The sequence below is a fragment of the Patiria miniata genome, unplaced genomic scaffold (assembly GCF_015706575.1).
Source record: "Patiria miniata isolate m_02_andy unplaced genomic scaffold, ASM1570657v1 HiC_scaffold_5, whole genome shotgun sequence".
NCBI lineage: Eukaryota > Metazoa > Echinodermata > Asteroidea > Valvatida > Asterinidae > Patiria > Patiria miniata.
In genome coordinates, this window is record NW_024037072.1 from 23657232 (window position 1) to 23679330 (window position 22099).

The following is a 22099-nucleotide window of genomic DNA, read 5'->3' on the forward strand; positions in this document are numbered from 1 at the left end:
GCAATCAGAGTTTCATGGGATGCAAACCAAGGCTCGAGGGGTGCAACCCGAGGCTCATGGGTTTCAACCCAAGGGATCATGCGACTCAACCCAAGAGATCACGGGGTTCAACCCAAGGGATCACAGGGTTCAACCCAAGAGATCATAGGGTTCAACGCAAGGGATCACAGGGTTCAACCCAAGAGATCACGGGGTACAACCCAAGGGATCACGGGGTTCAACCCAAGGAATCACGGGGTTCAACCCAAGGGATCACGGGGTTCAACCCAAGGGATCACGGGGTTCAACCCAAGGGATCATGGGGTTCAACCCAAGGGATCATGGGGTTCAACCCAAGGGATCACGGGGTTCAACCCAAGGGATCACAGGGTTCAACCCAAAAGATCATGGGGTTCAACCCAAGGGATCATGGGGTTCAACCCAAGAGATCATGGGGTTCAACCCAAGGGATCATGGGGTTCAACCCAAGGGATCATGGGGTTCAACCCAAGAGATCATGGGGTTCAACCCAAGGGATCACGGGGTTCAACCCAAGGGATCACGGGGTTCAACCCAAGGGATCACGGGGTTCAACCCAAGGGATCATGGGGTTCAACCCAAAGGCTCATGGGGTTAAACCCAAGGGATCATGGGGTTCAACCCAAGGGATCACGGGGTTCAACCCAAGGGATCACAGGGTTCAACCCAAAAGATCATGGGGTTCAACCCAAGGGATCATGGGGTTCAACCCAATAGATCATGGGGTTCAACCCAAGGGATCACAGGGTTCAACCCAAGAGATCATGGGGTTCAACCCAAGGGATCATGGGGTTCAACCCAAGGGATCATGGGGTTTAACCCAAGAGATCACGGGGTTCAACCCAAGAGATCACGGGGTTCAACCCAAGAGATCATGGGATTCAACCCAAGAGATCATGGGATTCAACCCAAGAGATCATGGGGTTCAACCCAAGAGATCACGGGGTTCAACCCAAGGGATCATGGGGTTCAACCCAGGGATCACGTGGTTCAAGACAAGTCTCATGGGATGCAACCCAAGGTTCATGGTTTCAGCCAGAGCCCGAAACCAAACGATCTTCATAAATACAACCCTGACCTCATTTATCAATGGTTGGTTAATGATCCTCTTGGCACGTCTAGCATAGCGAAGAGTACTCATCGTTTCATTGAAGTAGGTGCTGGATGGAGATATTGCTGTAATAAAACATAGAGAGGAATATGAGAACCATTAAAATTTTGTCTCCATACTAAATTCGCACCTTTCAGCAACCTCCTCATCACCAGTAACATCATTATCACCATCACCATCATTATCACCACCATTTTCACCACAATGATCACCATCATCACTATTATCCACAATCATACTATCATCACCATCATTAATCACCATAATCATGATAATAATCATCATCACCAGCTTCATCATCATTGCACCCATACCCCTACCCACACTCATGCTTACATCACCATCTTCAATCACCATCATTGTTATCAGCATTATCACCGTCGCCATCATTATCACCCCCATGATCATTTTTAGCATCATCTTTGTCATAACATCACCACTCTCACCACAGCCAGTACTGTAGTCACTATTGTAATCACCACAGCCACTTTTGATGTCTTCACCATCTTCACCACTTCACCTTCATCATAATAATCATTAACTCCGTAATCACCAATCCATCATCAATATCACCACCACTATCAGCACAAGTGCTGCAATAACTATTTGGCATAGTGGTCATTTCCTCGCCTGCCACCTCCGAGACCCAGGTTCCGTCCCACCCAGGCAACATGTGGATTGGGCTTTCAGTCCCAGACTGATTCCCTGGCTTTTTTCTTCGCATAATTTTCCGGGGGTTTTCCTCCCACCTCTAAAACTGAATATTTCTTCATCTTCTTCTCCTAACATTCTTCATGTTTCTGAGCTAATGCGCTGGCTTGTTTGTTATTGAAAAATCCTTGGGTTTTTTACCAGAAAGAATGAAAATAACCCCAGAAGGTGGCCCATTCTCACTTGCAATCATGATGGTCCTGGAGTTGCCTCCCAAACTGTCCTTCAGCAGCCACGTCAAGACCGAGTTCCGATAGGGGATGAATCCAGGCCGTCGTTTGGGACTGTTGAAATCTGCGTCTTCACTCAGAGCAAGGCTCTCCATGCTGGCAGCAGAGAGGGCCATTGAGTTCTCCGCTGTAAACCAAAGATACAATAATGATAGTTAGAATAAAGAAGATTTGTAAGGAGAAGGTTTTTGCAGTGTTATCAGCATCTACATTGAAAATTGTTATCGTATTCTAAAGGAGAATACTTCACATATTAATATACTCAGTGATGAGATTGTTCATTTAAAAAAACCTCTAAAAATTGGATAATAGGTCTGAAAGGCGCATTTCTTTCTCTACTGACAATGTCTTTCTCTCAGATTCAAAAAGTCTGCCTTCAAACAAAACTTTTTAAAAAAATATCTCATGCCTGTATAATCTGGAGCCCCAAGATGTCTGGATAAGCACTTACTTTGCAGAGGCTCTTAAGAAAAGCACTTCATTTCAGTTAAAAGTTGATTTCATGAGAGATTTTAATTAGGATGTGGTATTCAAGAGTTTATTGTATCCCATATTCTTTAAAACAATTTAATGTCAATGACAGTGCAGTGAAACTATCACTTTCTGACATTTCATCCAGAATGATGTACGTGTAGCTGAGATATCATGACGTTTGATTTGTGAATGAGTTGTCTCTGGTGCAATGGTGATCAGTGCAAAACAAAATATTGATCAGTACCCAATGGCATTTAGCACTATGAAGGTAAGACACTGAACGTGCATATGAGAGGTCTGTGGTTCACTTCCACCGTGTTCAGTGTTTAGTATCACTTAAGACACATGTGCTGCTGAACAGCCTGCTTAAAGGCACAGCGGGTGCAAATGGAGTGTGAACCTCCCAATCATAGTCAAAAGGCAGCACAGGGAAGTGAATGCTGCACTTCCAAATGAAAGGTTTCTGGTTCACATCCCAACATGCTCAATTGTAATGTAGGAATTTGCTGCATGTGTGCTGTGAAAATGGGACTCCGCTATGTACCGGTACAACACTCAACAACTGCAATGGAAACACTCATCACAAGTACCTAAATTGTACATAAACTTTGAGGCAAGCAACGCAGCTTGATAATGTAATGTGCACTGAGTTTTTTAACGTGAAAAAAAAATCATGTTTTGAAAATACAAACAATTTTAGAAGTGACTGCGTGAAACACATGAGGTTTACACATACATAAATTGTACAAAACCACAACACAGACATGTATAAATATAGTGGGAGTGGGAGTTCAAAGTATAGGTTTTCCCGGCTATTTTAAAACGTTTATCATTCGAATTCACCATTTCTAATATTCAAATTCGTCCATCAACATCAATTTAGTGCACTTCCAATGTTTAATTTCGTCTTTTGTCGGACAATTTCAAATTCAGTTCAAGCAAATTCAAACAATGAGCACACGTTTTCGTACTGGAGTATTCGATTTCGTCTCGTCTACGCCAAACCTTGTTATTCAGAAATCCAATTTGTCTAATTGATTTATATAAGACGAATTAGATCTCTGAACACTGCCACTCGGCAACAGCTAAGACGAACTTGATCTGTAATGACGAATATTCTTGACCCGGTGACTAAAGAGGGTGACCAAACTTTGAAATTGAACGGTAAATGACTAAATTGATTTTGTTAAAAGCATGTGAAATTTTTCGTGGGGACATTGAATGATAGAGTTGGTCAATTTGAAAGAAAAATATCTTAAAATGGCCGGGAAAACCTGTATTTAGACATTGAGTTAAATAGGACAATCATCATTCGATTAATTCAACACAATTATTCCCCAAAGGCACTTCAAAACCTGCAAATGCCCAAAATATTAAACAAGGCTTTGCCTCCTATGCTTCGCAGGGTAGGCGTAGCTTGGCCACACATCGCCCCACTTAGTGGTTGATCATCTCATGAACAATCACACATACACCTTTTGCGCTCTATACATGTCGTACAGCGGCGATGTTAATATTTTTAATGTTAATATTTTAATGTTAATATTGTAATAAAGTAACATTTCTTTATCACAGAAAAATTGTAATCATTCATCAGCATTTCTCACAGAATTGTGTTAATATATTTTATACATAAACACTGGGTTAAAGAAATGTGTAATGTTCCACTGATTTTCATTGAAGTTTGTGAATTGTATTTGATTGAGCATCTGTTACAGTTATCTTCGACAGACAACTATAGTTGTTTGAAAAATATGACCTGCTTTGAACAAATAATGCACCAAAAAAAATTATTTAAAAGTTGATTACTTAATTTTTAAAACCCATCAAATTTATACATGTATATTAATTATTATATATCTTGGTATGCAGGGAGTAGTCAAAAGGGGCACAGTGTTATTGAGATACGAATGTCTGAAATTTCCTTTTTCATGAAATTTGAAAGCTTGTTTTTAATAAAAACAAGGGACAACTTTGATAATATATTCACCATGAAAACAAGATGCCTAAACGTCAAGTTAAAGCAACAAGCACAAAACAAGACCACTTTTTCTTAACTCTACGATACAAATGTGGTACAAAGCAACAATGATTTTATCAAGTTAACCAAAATAAGATGAAGATGAGGTTCATATTACATGTATTGAGCAGAAGACACTTAATAAACAATAGATCAATGCTTGGCTAAAAATTCTAACAATTCTAAGGAACACATTTCATAATTTTTTTTTTATGAGAGTCATGCAGCAGAAATTGACAAATACTAAGTTTATCACAATTTCAGTTAAAGAAATGGCAAAAAAAGGAGATTTAAGTCAAGGTTGCTCTTGAGTTAAAGACACACACATTAAAAAAAAAAACATTTAAAGATGTACAAATCCCGTGCTCTTCAAAAAATGTTTTTTGTTTTGTCTCCCACCAAATTTTCAATTTGTATGTTTTGTTTTAACGGAAACTACTTAATGCGGATATTGGGCATCAGCAACCCTCTGAAAGTGGCATTTCATTTTGCAAACACAATGCCTGCTACAGCCGAATTATATTCAAGCAGCAAATTACATTTCTAGGAAAACAGGAAGTGAAAAAAAAACTTTTTTTTTTTTTTTTTTTTGAGGTGAACCTCAAAAATAGCACGGGGGAATGCATCTTTAAGAATCTGTTTAAAAAATTTGAAATACACAACAGACTGAAACATTTATTCTCTTCACAGCACATAAGAACTTTGTTGCATTACGCAAAAAGGATGAATTAAATCCGTCTATTAATGCATAGAAAAACAAACTCTTTAAAAAAAAAAATCATTTTTTTGTGGAAATCAACACATTGTTTGGACAAATAAAAGTGAATGAGTTAATCATTTGTGCATTGTAGTGGTACATCTGTGCAATACATTGAAACAATCAAACATTTCAGAGTTATATGTGCATGCCATAGACTAAATGTGCATATTGAAGTTCAACAATTGATTGAAACAGGCCTAATGAGTTATGCCAGTTGCATACCAGTACATGCAAAACAGTTTCATCAAATTTCTTGAGACCAAAACATGGTTATCAGATTGAAACTTGGTTTCTGTAACACAGGCATAACATGCATCTTTCATTTACTGCTGGGGAATTTTGGTCGTACCCAACCAATGTTTTCTTCAAGAGAAGCACTGCAATCAGATTTGCAGGCCACCGTTCAGCAGCAAACAAAGATTTGTGTTGTGCACTAAAACCGCAGAGGTAATATGCCAGCTCATGATGAACAGTTTTCTGTTTTGTTTTTTAAAGACTGATTACCAGTGCGATAGTCTACTACGCATGCGCTTTGTGAAGCAATCGTGGAACTAGGGCACGGGGAACTAGGGCATGCCGGATGCAGCAGCTACAAGAAAAGATGGGGCACAACAACATTTTGCCGAGAAAACTTATGCGTAACTTTTTAAAATGACTGTGTATGTATGAAGTATAATTAAACAGTTTACTTTGGTCCGATCTATAGTCGATTGTAACTCCCCTCGGTATTGGAAGTTTACTGACTAGTTTCGCCTCAGGAACTGTAGTCTGTCGGGGAGCAAATCTTATATAGCGCACGTATCTAACAACAATTAGGTACTCAAGGCACTGGTTATTATGTCTATTTTTAAAGACAGGGAAATGAAGTTTTTAAGAGAAATATGAGAAAATTATAAGAAAAATTATAAAGGGTTGCGACCCATATTGCAGCCACTGCCAGAAACACCGGGGCAAACCCCTCCTCTTAGCGATAAGTGTTACTGGGTTCTTTAACGTGCATTACACAACACACGGGACCTAGGGCTTTACGTCCCATCCGAAGGACGAACCAATAATGGTAAAGTGCCTTGCTCAAGAGCACAAGCACCATGTTCCCCTTCAGGATTTGAACCCATGTGCCACAGCACATGAGTCAAACACTGTACCCCCACTCAAAAGTAATCACTTCGCATGGTACTAATTGTTCAGAAAATCTGTTTTGCGTTGTTTTGTACAATAACTGGCACAATGCTTTGGCCATTGAAGGGGGACTCTGAACGTGAGTGTACAGTGATAGCACGCTCAATTTTTCTATAGGCCTACTGATAAAAAAAATTAAAGTATTTTCAAGTTTTATAATCCCAATTTTTTGTGCAAAGTGTCACTTCTCATTCCTAGGGAGACCAAACAGTATGATCATCAATCTGCATGCATCCAGTGACAGGTCAAATTTATCAACATTGTAATCAAAGAGGAACGTCAAGAAACCAACAACAAGATGTACGAAATGGTAGCGACTCTTAAGGCCTTCATTTCTGTTACCCTGAGATTAATGGTCACGTTGTTAATAGATTACTAGTCATAGTGTTAGTTAACCCTTCACTCCCCAAAACAAAGCCAAAAACAAAACATCATGAGCAGCTGATTGGGGTGAGCCATATGCGACTCTGTACAGACAATTTGATTGTGAGTGTTCAGCCAGCTTTTTCATTTGCCATGCATTTAATGACAAAATGATTATTTCGGTTTTTAAAAGAAACAGCGCAACATTCACATTTGTTACGTTCTTACCGTCATCATCCTCAGAATCCATGCCTTCAAAAATCACAAGCAGAAACAAAGACACACAATGCGAGTTAGTATACCGACATGCTGGTAATAAAACAGTAAGCAACTTTCCCTTCTTTTTCCCGCAAAGATCTACCAAAGAAGACAACAAAGAATAAAGGTTGCCTTGTGTTTGAAGTGTCATGTTAATTCAGGCTGGTGCAGATGTCAATCATGTCAACTGATGATTGGTCAAAAAGTCCAATTGTCTCCAGTATTCTAATCAGGTCATCACTGGTCAATTTACAAGTTGCAAGCTGAACTGTGACAAAAGCAATGCTTTGTCATTGTTCAACCACGGATCCTCTACACAAGGATAAACGACTCATCTGAGCTTGTGTACAAAATGTACGGAACTGTTTGTCTACATGCGTGATATGCCGCGTCCACGCATAGAACAACGCATAGAACATGTAGAACAATGCGCCCACGCCATGATCGCCAAAAGCTGGCGTCCTGACAGAAATTTGACCACTGAAAGACTGCAGTAGCACGCCGAGTCTCGCGCACGCACGACGCCCAAGTGCCGTATCACTTCTCTAACCAGAAATTTGGGGAAGTCGTTTATCCCTGTGTAGAGGATCGGTGGTTCAACCCTTGTTACGGTACTTGTGACCTGACTTGTCATTTGGCACTTGACCAACTCATTTACAACTCTTCTCATTATTCAAACCATCCATTATCCATTCTGCCATCAAAAACATTGAGTTGGAACAATCATATGTAGCAGTCAAGCTTTGGGATGATGTACATCAAATCCCGACCCCTACGTTGCCAACCCCAGCCTAAATTTATAGTTGTACGTACACTGAACATTATGTACCCTTAGAAGAACACTGTACATGTAAACATACACTGTACCATACATGGACTACTAGATATTCCTTCAGGCGTTATGAGCATGAAGCATGTACTCTTCAAAGTTAATACAGCATTGAGCAAGTTCGGATGATGACCATTAGTCGACTAATAGCTGATTTGTGATGTAACTTGATGCCTGCGCACTATTAGCAGCATGCGAACCCCTCTTGTCAAACGCTGGTCAAAACGTCATCACAAGACGTCTGGATTCTGCCTCCCTGTTGTGCTTTATGATGCGTTCAAATATAAATAACCAGTGATGCAACCTGTGGTCTGGTTCCAAATCGTCGACTAGAGTAGTCCTACCGTCCTTCGTTTGAGTGAAGGTAGTCAAAGTATGGTTAGGCCAAAAAAAAAAATATGTCGGTCTCTGGTCAGCGCGCGCGTCAACCTTTTTTTTTCTTCAAATTGTCCGCGGTAGCTACAGCAGCGCCCTCTACTGCCGCACCTCCTCAAATTTTTGTACCAAGGAATGGGGAAATTGCACCAAGGCAAATGATGGAGGGCACCAAGGCAAAATATGGAGGTCCCCAATGTATATGAGGACACAACAAAAGTAAAATAGTATCCACCTTGTGTGTACAATCCAAGCTTCCCCCCCCCCCCCAAAAAAACGCGCCGCCGCATCAATTCCGGAACTCTGGTCTGACCAGAGACCGAATACTTTTTTTTTTTGGCCTTAACTATAGTCAGCACCCGAGCTTGCTCATTTATGCATTGTAACCTACATTTTTGTAAACATGTGTCAGTATGCTGACATGCAGATTCTAAACATACACGTAGATTCGAAACATACATGTATCACAAAAGCCACACATCCTGGTTGACATATTCACTCATGCATATCGTGTTATACTGAACTGACTTCACTTGTTCCTTGCACAAAAATCTACCAAAAACTTGCAAACTAAGAATTGCTATCTGGCAGCCTTGTACTGTAATATCATTGACCAAATGACCAAATAAGCCCTACTTGTCAGTGAGCTATGAAATGAGAGCCATTTTCACCAAAAGAAAAATCAGAAGACTATTCATATTATTTTTGACATGGATACCATTTGAAAAAGCACACTGATCACGGGAATCAGCTCAGCAGCCCTGCTGGGTTTGTAATCAGCGCCTCAAATTTTATGACAATCTGGTATTGGTTGATAAGCTTCTTCAAAGATTTTCACACATGCTTTGTTTTTTCACTTGAAGCACAAGGCTTTGAAAAAGAGTATAACACCATCCATGCTTTTGAAAAAAATTCTAGAATGGAAATGTTACCTTTGTTACTTTTCAATTCATGCATCAGGTCATAACAGTTAATAAATTTTGTTTGAAGGAGATCTTGTACAATATCAATTGTGAACCCACAATTCTGTGATCTGTAAACCATTTTATGAACTCTTAACCCCAGCATTACCACATAGATAATGCACAGTTTATAGTCCAATTTGAGTGAAAATTGCATTTTTATTCTTTTTTTGAAAGATAATACTGACATCTTTAGACATCTGCTAGGTTTAATCAAACTTTGTCAATATTAACAGGCAACAATCACTGAAACTTTCCCGATACACAAACACAACAGACTATTGTATTTCATGTTCAGTGCTTCATATTTATAACTGGCGTTCTTTTCTTAATGACACCAATACTAGGGGGTAAAAGATACGAGTCAAAATATTTCACACCTAGTTGCCATAGTAACTATACTGACCTAGTGCCGAGATACAGTTGCCAAGGGTAACCAGGGACTTGTTGATGTTTGCTCCTTCTTGCAGTCTTCCCTTGCTGTAGTTGAGGTTAGCTCTTTCACTGAAAAAAAGGGGGGAAAGGCACAACAATTGTCAAATGATGTTGTTTAAACCCTGTACTTCAAAATCCTCCAAATAGTTGAACGATTTTGAAGAATTCACACTGCGCACAACTTCAATACTTTCAATTTTACCTTAAATCTGTACATTCAACAAAACATGCATTAAATTGTGAAGCTTTGCAGTAAAAATTCTACAAAATTATGAATTGGTGAAGGTTCAATGTTACAGAACTGTGTTTTTTTGCTTGGTTTTAGTGATTGCTGACTTGGTTACAATATAAGCCAGTTTGGTATCTCGATGAGGTAGTCCAGGTCAAAGATCATTCGGGATAAATGGCTGATGCGATGTTATAATAATAATAATAATAATTTGGAGGCTAATCATCGTAACTTGCAGCTGGTATGCTGATTTGCGAGGGACGCGGCTACAATGTGGTTGGGCCGCTGGCACGTAAAGGCGCCTATGGCAGCCAGCCACATCGACCCATATATGACCACGGAGCACAGCCTGAGATCGAAAGTGTTTCATTTTTCCGGAGGGAGGAAAACCGGAGGGCCCGGAGAAAAACCGTCATGGCACAGGAGAGAACCAACCCACAACTCTACTCACATGCGATCCACAGCCAGGATTCGAACCGTGGTCACCTTGGTGAGAGGCGAGTGCTTGACGCACAAGCCACCTATGTCACCCTAACAACTGGGCATGTTATGCGATGTTACGCAAACGCCCATTCTGGTTGTAATTAACACGCAAGCATCATGTGACTGTCTCCATGTGACTGTCTCCTTGTGCCTTCGATGAGTGTTTGATTATCCCGAATGACCTGTGACCCATATATCATTGTGCGCATGCGCAGTTGAAATAGCGAACTGACTTATTGTGGTATTAGTTCCGATCAAAAACTGCCACGCAGGAGTAACTACAAACAATGTTTTTCCTCCTTCCGCTATTGGAACAAACTGTCACCAAAGATTTCAGCAATCTTGCCGGAAACATTTGACGTACATGTCTGTTAAAAATATATTCATATTTACTACATTAGCAACTGAGGCAGGTTACACATCAGTTCAACTGGCAAGTGTGCCTCCTCAAACTGCTATGGAATTTTTTATCTACATTGTCCGAGGAATTAAAGTTATTTATACGAAGCATACTTCAGCATAAATAAAATTATTTCCCCAAAATTGTAAACAAAGGCATGATAAATTGAAAGTAAATACCTTCCAGCCAAATCAACCAGGTTGATCTTGCTGACTATTTCACTGGGCATGTTATTCACCATCTTGGCCTGAAAAAGGATACCATCAACAAACACAAGAATTATTGGTAGGACTCTCTGATCAATGCCTTTCTGAATATTTTCTTCTGGGAAGAGAATGGGCCCCGAGAGATGGGTTTCCAGTAAGTACTCAGATTTGCGATCAACTCCATCACAAGTAAAATCCAAAGTAAGGTCACAAGTAAACAGACATTGAACAATGACCAAAAGGAATGCCTTCGTCGCAGTTTATTTGAATGGATTGTGGCTTCACATGTGACCAAGGGACTTAATGTTGATTTGTGATTGACTTAAGATTGACTTGTCAGATTTTGCCTTGTGAGGTGTTGCACGCTATTGCAACTCTAATAGGTGCTTTTTTACAATTCCGTAGGAATACATCTGGAATTAGAAGACAATTTTGTGGCAAGGAGATGTAAATTCAATGTTGAGTCTTTTGTCAACCTGTCATCTTTGAATGTCATAGGCAATTGATACTTGGTGCAGTTGGAGGCCTTGTGAATAAAAAATCACAAGCTAACTGAAGTGAGACTCAGACCCAGTAATCTCCAGGGGCCATATTCATGAAGCCTAACTAAGCCTAGTTGGTTACTAAAAAGGCATGTAGTTGCTTACTAAGCCTAGTTGGTACACCTATACCGCATATAGCCCTTGGTCATTTTTTTTCCTTCTTTTTTTTTTTGCCAATCCACGCAAGTGCTGGACATGGATTAGCCTAATACACCTGTCACAATATTGTATCTGTTGTCATCACATTCCATACATGCCCACTCCACCCAAAAGCACCCAATTCCAGTTACTCAGGTATGCAACTAAAGTATCCAGTATGTAACTAATAATAGCAAGGTTCTTAGTAAGGTTTCATGAATAACAATTTAGTTGTCAACTCCACAGTAGACCACTAGGCATTTCAGTATCCTACTAAGGCCTAGTTGGCTGCTATGTTAGTAAAGTTTCATGAATATGGCTCCAGCTTACTAGTGCAGATGTCGTACCACTGGACCACTCAGCTTAGGACTGGCTGACCAGTTCGAATCTGATGTAACTGCGAGTATTGCAACGGATCATTATTTTGTGTGAAGCAATGAAGTGTGTGTTCTCTGAATTATGAGGTGCTCCCCAAATCTACCAACTGGGACTAGAGGGTGTAAGCACTGATTACCTGAACAAAGTTGAGAGTGAAGATGGCGTGCGATCTGCTGCTCGCTTCGTGCATGTGAGTTGCTGCTGTAGTCCTGTTTCTGTTACCCTGAGCTATTAGCATCATGACGGAATTGAAGTCGGACACCAAGTGCCTTGTCAGATCTGAAGCAGGAGAAAAAAACAAGGGGGAACAACTTTAGTGTTTATTGTTTGAAATTGATGTCTTCTTAACTGCCTCCCAGTAGAGAATGTCACCAATCTTATGCTTTCTACTGAATGTTACCTAGATATAATCCATACCACATGGTGGGAACTACATGTACATGTACGTACATGTACTAAGCTACAGTTAAAGATGTACACCCCATGCTCTTTAGAAACAAAAATGGATTTTGTTTTTCTCCTCACAAATTTTCAATTTACATGTTTTGTTTTGGCAGGGGACAAAAATTAATTTATTCCGATATTGGGCATCTGCAACCCTCCAAAAAGGGCTTTCATTTCATGCACAAACAACCCGCCCCGCAAGAGCCAAATTATTGTCCAGCAGCCAATAATTTGAATTTTGTGAAGAAATAATTCAGTAACTAAACATCGGTGGATTTTTGTTTGTGCAATGTCTCATTTGCAAGTGAATAACTTTTAAATTGATAGGAAAATAGCAATTGAAAAAAAAAACATCTATTTTTTGAAGTGAAACTCAAAAATATCATGGGAATCATCTTTAAATATTTCAAACATGATGCATCTTCAAAGTTTAGGGTAAAACGATTAACCAATCTTTTTTATCTTGACGTTATGGTTTACTGGTTTAATCAAAAAGTAACGGACGGATAAACAATAAGTTAAGAACATCGTGTTATCTGTACACTATTAGTTGTGGTCATAATTATTTGCCGGTCTATTGAAATGTTTAAAGATTAAATGAGAGAGATGTCATTTACACAATTATCCTTGGGAGTCTGTAAAAACATTGGATATTTCATAGGGTATAGGCCAGAGGTACTGGTAGGCTACATGACCCAACATACACTAAGCAAAGGTCTGGAAAAAATCCAGGGAAGCCTAGATAGGCCTGTTACATACACCTTTTTGAGAGGGCTACAAAAATTAGAGGAGAAATCTTATCATCTAATAAAAACTCCAAAGACATAAAAAAAGATCAAAGGTACATAAAATTACAAGCTGCCGTACTGGTAACTTCCAAGCAAGCAGTTTATTCTTTCTTTAGAAATAAATGTTGGTTTTTCAGCCTGAAGCCCAGATATATTTGGGCAGTTCCACGGTGTTGGATTAAATGTACATTTTGGGCAATGTGCCTAATAAAAGTTATAATCATAAAGTGGATCAATTATTTATTACAACGATTTAATTATTTAACTTTTTTCTGTAGGCCTACTACCGGTAGATATGGGCTCGAAACACCATGGTTGCACTTTAATACTCAGAGACAATTATGTTTTTCGTGTACTTAATTAATTTTTTACTTTAAAATAAAAGTGGAACCATCCAACATTGTTATATTTCAATATAATAATGATAATAAGCTTCAAAATTAGGCCTATAGTAAAGCCTACATAATTTATTTTTGGTATTAAATTTTTTGAAGTTTTAGCATTAAGGTTTATAATTCCGTGGAATCGCCCACGTACATTTGTGCTCAACTTGGTCTTCTACACATTGTTAAAGTGTACTTCGAATTCCTACGGTAATTGTTCCGGTGCTTTGTTCAATTATTTTTACTGCTATCATATCAACCCTACACTGCTTCCAACAATCAAGCCTCCGTTTGATGACATCCACATAAAGTATTCATTTGGTCAAGCTTAGTTAACCATCCATGCTGTTTACTGCATACCACCTTTTATGATCAGTGCAGCAGACAGAAATAGAAACGGTAGTGATTATTGAGCGCAACTGAATCATGGCAATAGCATCTGGTTATTTGCCCATTTGCCAACTGATGATGCCTCATCCATATGGTTTACAAGGATCTCAGACCACATGTAACAGCGGGAGATCGTGGTTAATTGCCGAGTTATCACAGACATGCATTTCAAAATTAACTTCTAGAAGCCTGTGGGAATTAGTTTCACATCCAGCACACTTGCACTTTTTGCTGAATTTGACAGTCAATTTAAGTTTGAGGTGAATGATTTACCAGGCAGTGAATGAAGGAAGCTAACATACAGTAACTAGGACATGAAACTCACAGGAGTCAGTCAGCCCCTCCTCCAATTAAACGATTAACCTGATGAACTCCCTAACATGATTTAGGAACCATGTACCCATCCTGGCAACTTCCAACACCGGGAAACTGCACACACATATTTCTGACTTTGATTTTGGAGGTGTGCCAACCCAATGTAAAAGTTTTGGGGTTCTGTACCCATCCCGACAGATTCCAACAAAACATGCCATTGGGGTTTGATGGGTTGAGTGCTGTTAGGGTTAAATGAACAAATGAGAACAAAAGCCAATACCAGTACCTGAACTCTAAATTTGAATTACAATGTTCTTCTAAAAGTGGCACAAAATGCATTAAACCTTGGAGACGGTGACTTTAGGTCACTTCCTAATTTTTTTTTTTAGGGTTGCAAAATTTCAAGCATCTTGTCCCTCAAATGTTTATGCCAACCACAATCCTGCAAAAATAACTTGCTAAATTTGAGACAAAAAAGGACTACCGTGCAGACTATTTCAGGTGGCAGACTAGTCAAAAAATTTGGGACTCTCAATACTGTGATTGATGAGAGTCCCAAAACTAAAAGAAAGTGTAAAAATGCAATACAAGAAAATAGACTGGCACATGAAACAACCAGTTCAATGCCCCATTAGTACTGCATCAGTCAACTGAGTCAAAAGAAATATCTGGTACCGGTCTCTTTTCCTACGGTTCACATCTCTCCTTAAGTCTGCCACCAGACAACTGAAGAGATCAGTCTTTTCAAAAGGTTGGACATGTACCAGTCCAGTCTTAGGCTTCAAATTGAATTCACTTGGCTTCGCTCTCAGGTAGTTCTGAGTTGTTCAAAGCGGCCATCCAACTTGGACGGAACTGAGCACACTCTGCACCCAAGTTTGGCCTGTTGCCATGTATCCAAATGAAGATGAAGATGAAGATGAAGATGAAGATGAAGACGAAGACGAAGACGAAGACGAAGACGTAGACGTAGATGTAGATGAAGATGAAGATGAAGATGAAGATGAAGATGAAGATGAAGATGAAGATGAAGATGAAGATGAAAATGAAGATGAAGATGAAGACGAAGATGCAGATGAGGTGCAAAATATTTAAGAAAATTTTCCTTTAAAAATTGAATTGAGACCTCAAAGTTGGCTGGTAAAATACTGAGGGCCTGATCTTTGTCTCATGAACATTTTGGAGAATTTGATCTAAAGAGTGAGTAAAGTTGGCTTGAATTTGTTTTGCAGGTTTTCTGCATTCTAGGTCCCAGTCTGTTGGATGACAAGACCAGCACGGCCCAGTTTCAGAGAGCACCTGGGTACAGAAATTTGCTTAGCAAAAACAGGTTACCAGCCAAGAGTGACTGACATTGCAATGTGACTGGTACTCGACTAGGTTTCTGCTTGGCACCGAATGGACAAATCTAAGCTTTTTTTGTCTGAGCACCACTGACCTTGGACATAGGGTCCATCCTTGGGATGCTCTCTGACTTTTAACGTGTAGTTGGTGTCGCTGGATGACGCAAGGAGGTCCCGCACTCTCTCATTGTAGATTTCTAAGTAGCTGTTTAAAAAAGAAAAATGTTTAACAAAATAAGTACCCATTTATGAAATTGAGCATGTGATCCAGCTACCGCTACTTACTCAACACAGATCCAAGTTGTGTTTGCTCTTAAAGCTATCATTTGCAGCTATCCAAAAAGCATAATTATTGTTGAAAAACATACATGTACTTGGGTGAAAGATAGTAAGGGGACTAAACTCCCTGTGAAATTAATCTTTCTGGCAAGCTGTCATTTTGACGAAAACAATGAAAGAAGGCCTTTCCAACAGTGCGTCTAAAAAACTCTTGAGACGCACCGTTTTAAATTTCCGTTGGTAGTTTGTTTTATTGTTCGCCGAAGTGCGTGCAAGCTTTGGCATGACGCACATGCATGCGCAGTTGCTAATAATTCGTCGGATCGGTGCGCGTCATCACGGAGCTGCAATCGGGATCAGTGAGAACGTGTCTCGGACGCTGAATTCAGGCCCAATTCAAAACATGATTCAGCAACTTTTGATTTTGAAAGCGAAATCCTAGAATGCTGTTTTTCTCGGAATATACAGCTGAAGCTGAGCTGAAACTTCATCAGGTTAGTTGTTCAGCACCCTTCTTTAGATTTTGAGCGAATTTGTTGCTTCAAACGAGCAAAATGCACAAATTACAAATGATGGACTATACCTTTAAATGAAAAAAAATTGTTTGACACAGGGTATGTACAAAAAAAAGGTTGGCTTTTTATTCTTTCACTGTGGCTGCATTTGAAGTCATAAAAGTCACGAGTTATGTCCATGACATCAGTACTACTCAAGTCCAATTTCAGTAAATCTGTTACAATTGGATATCAATTTTAATAAATCTGCCACCTCCAACAATAATTTTACCCACATTTACGGGTGTATTTTAACTTTTTTTTTTGCCTTAATTGCTACAAATTTATTTTCTTAGTCAAGCTGCCTGGAGCCTGCCTTATTTTATCCTCATAAATTGCTGCATGTGTCACGATGGGCAAGATTGATCGGTCTAGTTGTAATTTTGGACAGTTGCTCTAGTTGTAAACTGATGTATTAAACCTGTGTCAGTGAAGCACATTGTCAAGTTGCTGCACTTTGTCTGGCATAAATCTCTACATTATCAGTGCATTCGCATCATTTCTGAGGTCTTCAAATGCTTGTGCTTGTAATACAACCGGCGAGTTAAGTCACTGGGGTTCTTTTATATTAAAGGCAAACTTTCAGGCAAACATGAATGTGAAATTAAAATCAACACCGCAGAACAGCTTGCTGCTAAATGTACCAGAAACAAGAGTTGCCCAACTTATGCAAATTGGCAGTGCAAATACTTTTCGTATCACACAATCGAAATGTCATTCACTTCTGCACAAAAAAACAACCGGACTTCAGCCAGAAGCAAGTTCAGGCGAGAGCTACCAGTAAAAATGGTTAACTACCCGGTTCTGTGCTTGAACCAGCAATACATGTACTGTTACTGACATGTGGTTGTAGGTTCAAACCCCGCTTCAGTCGACTTCTTTGTTCATTTTCAAAATTATAACTTAACCCTCACTCCTTAGGACTTTTTGCTAGGATGTAGCCTCAATCCTGCAAAATCCTCCAATTGGCCTCATGGAAAAATAGCATACAGCCTCAATCCTGCAAATTCATCAATTTTTTCTTGAATATGGTCCTTGGAGGGGTGACCACTGCCTGAATAGTGGAAAATCCTGCGGCAGTGACTGTCAATATGTTGAGGCTTGGCCAGTGACATCCTGGAGCAGTACGGAGGATTTCAAGCATAATCCAGGCCTAAATTCATGCATGGCTGAGCAAAAACAACACAAGGTCTGGCCCAAGACCTTGACAAAGTGCATCCTCAGAAATCAGTAACGCGTGACCTCAATCCTCCAGATTCCTCTACTTTGGCAAAGAGGATTTTGAAGGATTCAGGGCTGTTAGGGTTAGAGCCATAGCCTAACATGTCAATTCCAAAACACAGCAAAGCTCACCTGACTTCTATCTTGAAGGTGACACCCTGTTCTAGATCATCCACTCTACTGCACATTCCCTCGCAGATCCTGGGTATCAGACCAGCATTCGCCTGAATGGCAATCACACACAATGTTAACACAGTTGTATGTGAAATGAATAATACCTCAAGTGCTCCTTTTTTTATATTCAGTTGTGTTCCACACGTAGGCCTAAATGTTGAAATACCTTTTAAAAAATTGCTATACAGGGTGAGTAAAAAAAAAACGAAACCCAAATGTTGGGACCATTATTTTAAGTGAAGTTCTGCATGTAGCACTTTCAAAATCTAGGATATATGAAAGCCCAATTCATAAGCTTTCTTTTAGTACAAGCATAATTCAAATCACCCATGTACTTTTCAAGTTACAGAATATTAAACACAACCACTGTTTTGAGGTTCAGTCCACGGATCACAAAAAAGGTCAGTGTTCTTTCAGCAAAATGAAAAATCACATTGGGATGTGTGTGAATTGTTTTTGTTTTGCTGAAAGAACGTACACCTTTTTTGTGATCCGTGGACAGAACTCTAAAGCGGTGGTTATGTTTAAAATTCCGTAACTTGAAAAGTACATGAGTGATTTGAATGATTCTTGTACTAAAAGAAAGCTTAAATGAATTGGGCTTTCATGTCCTAGATTTTTGAAAGTGCTACATGCAGAACTTCAATAAAGCAATAGTCCTGACATTTGGGTTTCATTTTTTTTTTTTTACTCACCCTGTATTCCTACTTCTAGCAAGACAATTTTGAAAGAGACATTGACCTAAAAAAAATTGGCCCAAGTTGAGTTATTGAATTATTACTTTACACTTTGAAATTATTGGCTACCAGACAATACATGAAATTTCATTCTCGTTTGGGTAGGCTGGTTCCTGCCCCACAATCAGACTCGATAATGTATGGACCGGGAGCCAGTCTGCTCACAAAGCAAAAACCCCCAAACAAAAACCCTTTTGGGGGGGATGGTTCCAGATGTCAAAGATCGAAAAAAGGGGGAGGTTTTTTATAAGAATAAAATATATAAGTTGGAAATTTATTAAAAGAAAAAAAATGAGGTCGTTTAAGAGCACGGGAATGCAAATTTAATTGAATTAAACACTGTGTCCATTTTTGGACACATTTGTGTCCAAAAAAGGGAAAATATCACAGAGATCATTCCGGATCTTTTCAGATCCGTTTGAAGATTGCCCCAATTTATTGATTACTTTAAATCATGTGTTTACATTCACACTAAAACAACCAAACTGTTTTGTACATATTGAAAGTCAATGCACTGAGAGTTTTTGTTCAATTATGTTCATTCGCTTAAACTGAATTTGATGTTCCATTGATCTGATACACCGTGCCCTCTGGAGACATGCACACAATAGGGAACAAAAGATTGTATGTATACATCTCCACGGGGCAATTTCTATACATGTAGATGAATACGTCTCCACAAGGTTTTCACAAAAGAGATATATGGATTTTACTCAAAAACTAGGAATTTCCAAGGTGGGTTGATTTGTCGCAAATGGAAGAGTTTTAGAAAAGGTATATTAATTCCGAATTTCAGCCAAGGAAATTAATTCTGGTTAAAATAAGAGCATTTTGAAACTACACTTTCAAACTTGAAAACTTTACTACACGAGAACAAAGGAATGCCTCCATAAGGATACAAATTTTATGTACATGTATGAACATGTAAGGTCTTGGAAAAGGTATCAAGTATCACTGTCTACAATACTCACATCATCTCCCATGACTGTGTAGGTCTTTCCGGAGCCTGTCTGTCCGTATGCAAACAGGCAGGCATTGTACCCACTAAAGGATGCATTCAAAACCTCCGTGCCAAGATCTTGATAAATCTGAATAAGAACAAACAAAGAGAAATTATAAATAATGAGGAAATCGAACATGGGATTGTTTCTGAAAGTGAGAACAAAGGAATTACCAGTTCTACTGCAGAATTTGAATCTCTGGAGTCACTGGTACCAATCTACAAAATAATTAAGATTTTTTGGAATGCAAAAAAATCCAGTAATACCCTTTGCAAAATTTGCTGGTGCTTGCGAGTTGGTGCCCGACGAACCAAAGATGAACAATTTTCTACATAAAATCAAACATCATCTATCATTCTTTTAATCGTAATTTGATTGTTATTTTTTTCCCAGACATTTAGTGGTTGGATGATTATTTGATCTAGGCCTTTCAGTTTGTTGGGGTCTTTTGGGGGGGAGGGGTTGGGGGAGTTGGGGGGGGGAGTTAAGGGGTTGTTTTTACATTCTTTAATAAAAACTTTGCATATTTTAAATGTCACTGTTTTTTACTGTTTCAATTTTAAGAAATGTGGCTGCTTTCCGACAAAGAACTAACCAGAAACCATTGATGGAAAGGATATGTGTTTCATGTAATCAAATATTCACAAATGACACTGTCACCAAAATCTCTGTGTTGTACAAATACAAGCTTTTCTCAGCTGACTACTTATATTATCCACTCACTTGACCAACAATTCTTAACTAGAAAGACAAATTATGCAAATATTTTCTTAATTTTCTTAACCAGTCACTCATCAATCCAGACTTCAAATTACTCCACACCAACAACTCTCTGTCCTAATTATAAAACCAAACAGAAAATTTCTCCAGGCTTTTGTGTCCAAACAAAAGGGGAAAGCTGGCAGAATTCCTGGTCCAGAATTACCAGGGTAGTTAGCGAATGTCAACACAGAGGGTGGCCCTTTGCTATTGAGAGTGGGTTGATCAATATAGCCCTTGGGCAGTGAAATAGTTTGGAGAGGGACACAAAGTAGATCAATATTTAGACTAAGGGACAGGAAGGACCTCCAATAACTCATGGTGTATCTTGTCGGCATAATATTTACATTTAATAAAAACTCTATAAAGCCATTTGAAGAATAAGGTCAATGACTGTTACACAAACACACATGGGTACATATTTTTATACTTAAAACCACATGATAAAAATAAGCTATCTATATATATAAGAGAGAGTTTAACTCGGCCTCCCAGACGATGTTTGCTCATGAAAGGATCTGAGACCGCGGGCTCCCGCGGCGCCAAAATCGCTCCATGTCCGTGGAAAAATACGGAGGGTGTCTTCCGCCGGGTCGGACACTTCGGGTCGTCCTGATTTTCCCGTACGGCCCGGCGATCCGTTTAGTCGATTTTTCGTGACTGCGTTTTGCGCAGGAATTTGCCGTCGTGTGCGCTTTCACGTTGACTGCCTGGCCGCCCCCTGTGCTGGCTTTTTCTGCGTGTCTAGACTGTGCGAGGTCAGCGAGGTCAACGTAGGGGTTGCGTTTACGTGTTCTACTCGGCTGTTTTGAAAAAGAGTTCACCAAACGTTAGTATGGGGTGACCTTGGAAAAATATTTTTTGTCCATGGTGCGTGGCCACCAAGTGTCCCTATTCTTTCATATGCTTCGCTTGCCGCCCCTGTGCCGAGTGCAACGAATACTCAGAAGGACTACACATTAGTATGCCTAGCGCGGTCTGACCAATCGAAAGTCTACACTGCGTGGTACTTCCCGGCTATGCGTAAAACCGTCACTGGCAACGCGTACTGCAGCCTGCTCCACACCCTGGAAACGAGGTTGAGTCTACGGTGCTCGCTATTTGAGCACAAGCATGTGACGTTGCGTGATAGAGTGCTGTTGCTTCCATAATGTGTTTACAGCTCCATGCTTCCACCACCAAGGCTGAGCGTTGTGAGTTCGCTGCCCGCCACGTATAATTCAGTGTCGTGTTATAATTTCGGGGGCATGTTTGGGGTCAACGAAGGATCGATGCATTCACAAAAAAATTGACGAAAAAGTGTCCGACCCGGTGGAAGACACCCACATTTTTCCACGGACGTGGAGCCATTTTGGTGTACGTGTCGAGGGAGACCGCGGTCTCGGATCCTTTCAGGAGCAAACATTTCTCGGAGGCCGAGTAAAACTTGCTCTTATATAGATGGTTGAACCAACTTCAATAAAAGTTAAATCGACTTTTTCCTCGCAGACGGTCTCGCAAATTGTAAGAAGTTCAAGTTTACGTTTGTTGAAGAGTCCAATACTGAAACTTAACTATGACCTTTGTCCATGATTCAGACCGTTTGTAAATTTATGGTAACACTCAACATT

At 39.7% G+C, this 22099-nt stretch overlaps 1 protein-coding gene across 5 annotated transcripts in view; it reads right to left on the reverse strand.

The window, feature by feature from the left end:
- LOC119740222 overlaps positions 1-22099 on the reverse strand; it is an 83641-nt gene that overhangs the window by 47611 nt on the left and 13931 nt on the right. For 4 of the 5 annotated variants that reach the window (XR_005272658.1, XM_038215454.1, XM_038215453.1 and 1 more), the window contains exons 4-12: positions 19701-19817; positions 17951-18042; positions 15860-15969; positions 12238-12380; positions 11017-11084; positions 9697-9794; positions 7095-7118; positions 2024-2197; positions 1097-1194 (exon numbers count right to left, since the gene is read on the reverse strand). Coding sequence is in view for 4 of the 5 variants with exons in the window: in XM_038215454.1 (XP_038071382.1) it covers positions 1097-1194; positions 2024-2197; positions 7095-7118; positions 9697-9794; positions 11017-11084; positions 12238-12380; positions 15860-15969; positions 17951-18042; positions 19701-19817 (924 nt within the window). In the remaining variant the exon portion in view is untranslated. The remainder of the gene's footprint in view (positions 1-1096; positions 1195-2023; positions 2198-7094; positions 7119-9696; positions 9795-11016; positions 11085-12237; positions 12381-15859; positions 15970-17950; positions 18043-19700; positions 19818-22099) is intronic. The other variant, XM_038215452.1, reaches the window with a different exon arrangement.